The 3,788-nt window shown below is 57.8% G+C and overlaps 1 protein-coding gene across 1 annotated transcript; it reads left to right on the plus strand.

Moving 5' to 3' along the window:
- Positions 1-1,191: 1,191 nt before the first annotated feature.
- PpBr36_02265 (uncharacterized protein) lies at positions 1,192-3,715 on the plus strand (the record flags this gene model as incomplete). Its single annotated transcript, XM_029889447.1, has 3 exons — positions 1,192-1,494; positions 1,603-1,714; positions 1,806-3,715. 3 exons carry the CDS (start codon positions 1,192-1,194, stop codon positions 3,713-3,715), a joined length of 2,325 nt encoding a protein of 774 aa, XP_029753363.1.
- Between the last annotated feature and the right edge of the window lie 73 nt (positions 3,716-3,788).

Genomic DNA, 3,788 nt, shown 5'->3' on the forward strand with positions numbered 1-3,788 from the left:
GACGCCAAGTGTACATCCATGAATGCAAACCCCTGGCCCAAGCGGAATGTTCAAATCCTCGAGTCAACATTCTTGACCGTTGATGTCTGCCGGTGGGCCGGCTCACGTCCATTGGCGCGCAATGTTTTGCGTGCTAGATGCAGTCTGCAGAAAACAATATATGGAGCCACCGCCCTGACAAAAGCACCAAACGGCATAGCAACGTCGTCATGATCAGCTCTCTGTTTTGACCGTTGATGTCTGCCGGTGGGCCGGCTCACGTCCATTGGCGCGCAATGTTTTGCGTGCTAGATGCAGTCTGCAGAAAACAATATATGGAGCCACCGCCCTGACAAAAGCACCAAACGGCATAGCAACGTCGTCATGATCAGCTCTCTGTTTGTGTGTGTGTGTGTGTTGTTTGTCTGTCTTGGCATCCTTGGTCGTGCCATAAGGACTGAAGCTCGACATAACTTGCTCTCCCAAGTGGGTCCGGCGGCGACGGCTCGGGGCGCAGACCGGACAACAACAGTACGGGACACGGCTCCGTGCTGCTCAACCTCTTTGAGTGAATGACGGAGCCTGATGGGGGTTGGGACTCTACAAACTTGGCTCAACCTCAGCCTACACTCACTTTACCTTCAAGCACATGGTTGGCGATGGGAAACGGCCATCTCTCAGATGCCTGCCGGCAATCCTTGTCTCCTCTTTTCTTCACCAACGCTCTGTTGAGTCCGCAATGCCACAAGTGTGCCTCCTCCATCTGGGGTTTCTACTTATAAACACGCATTCTTTTGACTTTCACGTGAGGAACTTCTCCACGACAGACAGATCTTTGGACCTTTTCCGCTCCGTTTGTCACGCCCTTCTAATTCCTCGACTTACACCCAAGAGATCCAAGTCTGGGGGACCGAGTCTTTTTCTACCCTGCACGCTGACCGGGCGTTTGTTCAACGCGTTGCCCTTTTTTCGTAACGTAGCTTGTGATTCGTATCTCGAGGTTATTTCTTCACTTTGTTTTCACTCATCTTTCAACTTGATGTAGAGAAAAAAAAGAAAAGAAAAAAAATCTGTTCATCAAAAGTAACAAGAACGCCTGCGCTTTTCATCTCCAGACATCGCAGGTTTATAAGAAGTACATCTCTATACTTTTACTGAGATTTAACGAAATAAAAGAAATCATCGCCGCACGCCGCGACCGACGTCGCGAGAATGCGCAATGCAGATGGCGCCTGCGACGGCAAGCCGGCGGCCTCGGGCTTCACGGCTCGCTTCTTCCCGTCTGGCCTTCGCGCTCAGTACTGGGACGGAGCTCTCGCCATCTTCCTGCTTTTCATGATGCAGATCATCATCTACGCCCTCGGCTTCGTCTCGATCTTCCTTGGAGGATTCTCCGCCGCCATCATGGGAATGATGCTATTGGCGGTCACGATTGGACTGGTCGACTGGGCGGTGCGTCGTTTTCGCGGCTCCGAGGCCGTTGGTGTGTTTTATCACAAGTATCTCAAAGGCCCGGTTGGTTTTTTTTTTCTCTGCCCCGTGGACGTGCTTCTTGCTTATTCCGTTGGCTTTTTTTTTTTTTTTTTTTTTTTTTTTAACACTGACGTGATCCCCTTGTGCTAGACCGACCTGCTCAACAAGCACATGTCTGTCGGCTTCACTGTGCCTTTTGTTCAAATCTTCCGAAACAAGCCGGCCAGTTCTCTGGAGATTGGCTTGATCACTGCCATGTTTGGTAGGGTTGTGCCTTGTTTTGTCAATCGTTGCACCGCAACGTTCTCTTCCTCCTATTCGAGCTCTCGCTGATGTTGGTCACTTGGTCATAGTTCTCATGGGTGTGCTCTCTCCCGTGCTGGTGTACTACTTGTCATATGCCATTCACACTTGCTCACTACGCTTCGGCTTTGGGAGACATAAAAAGAGTAAGAGGGCTACCAACCCGGCCGGCCAACGCTCGGCAAACCTACCTCGGTCCAAAAACCGGCAGAACGACAACAAGTCACTCCCGACGTCTCTGCTGCTGCCGTCTTCTGTAGAGCAGGTGCGGCAAATCCCGTTGAAGAGGTTCTCTGACCAGTCCACGCTCATGGGGAGCTCGACGGTCACCGTGGCTGGCAACAGCTCTGGGATCCAAAGCCAGTCGACGTTGGTCAGTGCCAGGTCAAAGAACAGACAGGCGCTCAACTCATGCGAGCATCTGCCCAAGTCCCGGGAGGTCGTCAACTGGATCCTGCGCAACCCATGTCTCGTCATCTGCATCGTCTCGATCCCCATCTCAATCGGGGTGGCCGCCAGCACCGGAATAACAGTCTTCGCTGATACGTCCGTCCTGCTCGGGACGTGGATGACGACGCTGGCCCTGCAGGCCAGGGCGCGGACGTCGGCGCGGCTCAAGACCATGCCGCGGCGCCGCACCGCGCTCGTCGTCGGCCTCAACCCGGTCCTCATCACCGCGGGCGTCATGATCGCCTACGTCCAGGCCAAGCACGCCGTGCTCCGATCCAGCGTGCTCGCCGTCCTCGACACCTTCCAGTCCGGCCTGACCTTCGCCGGCTTCCTCATGGACCGCACCGCGCACGACGCCGTCTTCTCGCACATGACGGCAGGCGTGCCCTTCAGCGTCCTCGCCTCCTCCCGCAGCCGCACCGGCGTCACCGGCGGCGGCGGCGGCGGCAGCTCAGCGCCGTGCATGGGCGCTGGAGACATCGCCCTAACGATCCTGGAGTCGGGCCTCGTCGCCTGGGGCCTCAAGCTCTTCGAGTACCGGCGCGCTCTGGTCTCGCACGCCGGGCTGGTGGTCCTGGTGGCCTCCGCCACCGCGGCCGGCTTGACCGTCGTGCTCGGCCCGCTGCTGGCGCACGCCGCGGGGCTCGCCGGGGCGCAGAGCATCGCGTTCGCCGTGCGCAGCGTCACGCTTGCTCTGGGCACGCCCGTCATGGTCAAGCTGGGCGGCGACGTCGGCGTCAACGCGGCAATGGTGGTGTTCAACGGCATCGTCTTCCAGATGGCCATGGGTCTCGGCCTCGTGGGTTGGATCATTGGCACGGCGGAGCGGTGCTGCGCTTGGGTCTTGGCGAGCATTGCGCTTCGCGGCGAGGCGGCGCAGCTTGATCTTGAGCTTGGCAACGAGTCGTCAGAGCTCACGCCTAGTCTGAATCGGTTTGCTCGGCGCGTCGCCGACGGCACTCGGGCTGCCGGCAGTGGCGACGGGGACGAGTCGCCTCCTTCGCCTCCGCAGACGGCTGCCCGTCGACCTCAGCATGAATCCCACTGTATAGTCGCGGGGGACAACTGCCCAGGTGAGCAGTGCCAGTGCCGCCAGCCGCACCAGAGACAGCCGTCTGCCGCATCCTCCTCCTCCGCCATGATGCTGGAGGCGGTTGACGTCAACCCGCACTCTGCTCTCCGACCAGACGCCAAGCGCCTGCCGTGGTCGGCAGCTCGTCAACAGCAAGCATGCCCGCCACAGACATCCTCATCCACCGTCGACACCCGGAACAGCGACGCCGCGAATCGAGGCCCAGAGGACTCCCGCACCGTCGCTGTGGGCATCACGGTCGGCATCAATGCGGCCGCCATGGGGACGTCGTACCTCTACGAGCAGGGCAGCCGGGCCGCGCCCTACTCGGCGCTCGCCATGACCCTCTTTGGCGTCATGACCGTCATCTTCACTTCCATCACGCCGCTGACCGCGTGGCTGTTGGCGCAGGTTGGGCTGGCTGCGGCTGCGCCGTAAAATAAACATAAACTAAACAATTTTTTTCTCTCTCTCTCTTCTTTTTTTTTTTTTTTTTTTTTTTTTTTTTTGT

The sequence above is a fragment of the Pyricularia pennisetigena genome, chromosome 3, assembly GCF_004337985.1.
Source record: "Pyricularia pennisetigena strain Br36 chromosome 3, whole genome shotgun sequence".
NCBI lineage: Eukaryota > Fungi > Ascomycota > Sordariomycetes > Magnaporthales > Pyriculariaceae > Pyricularia > Pyricularia pennisetigena.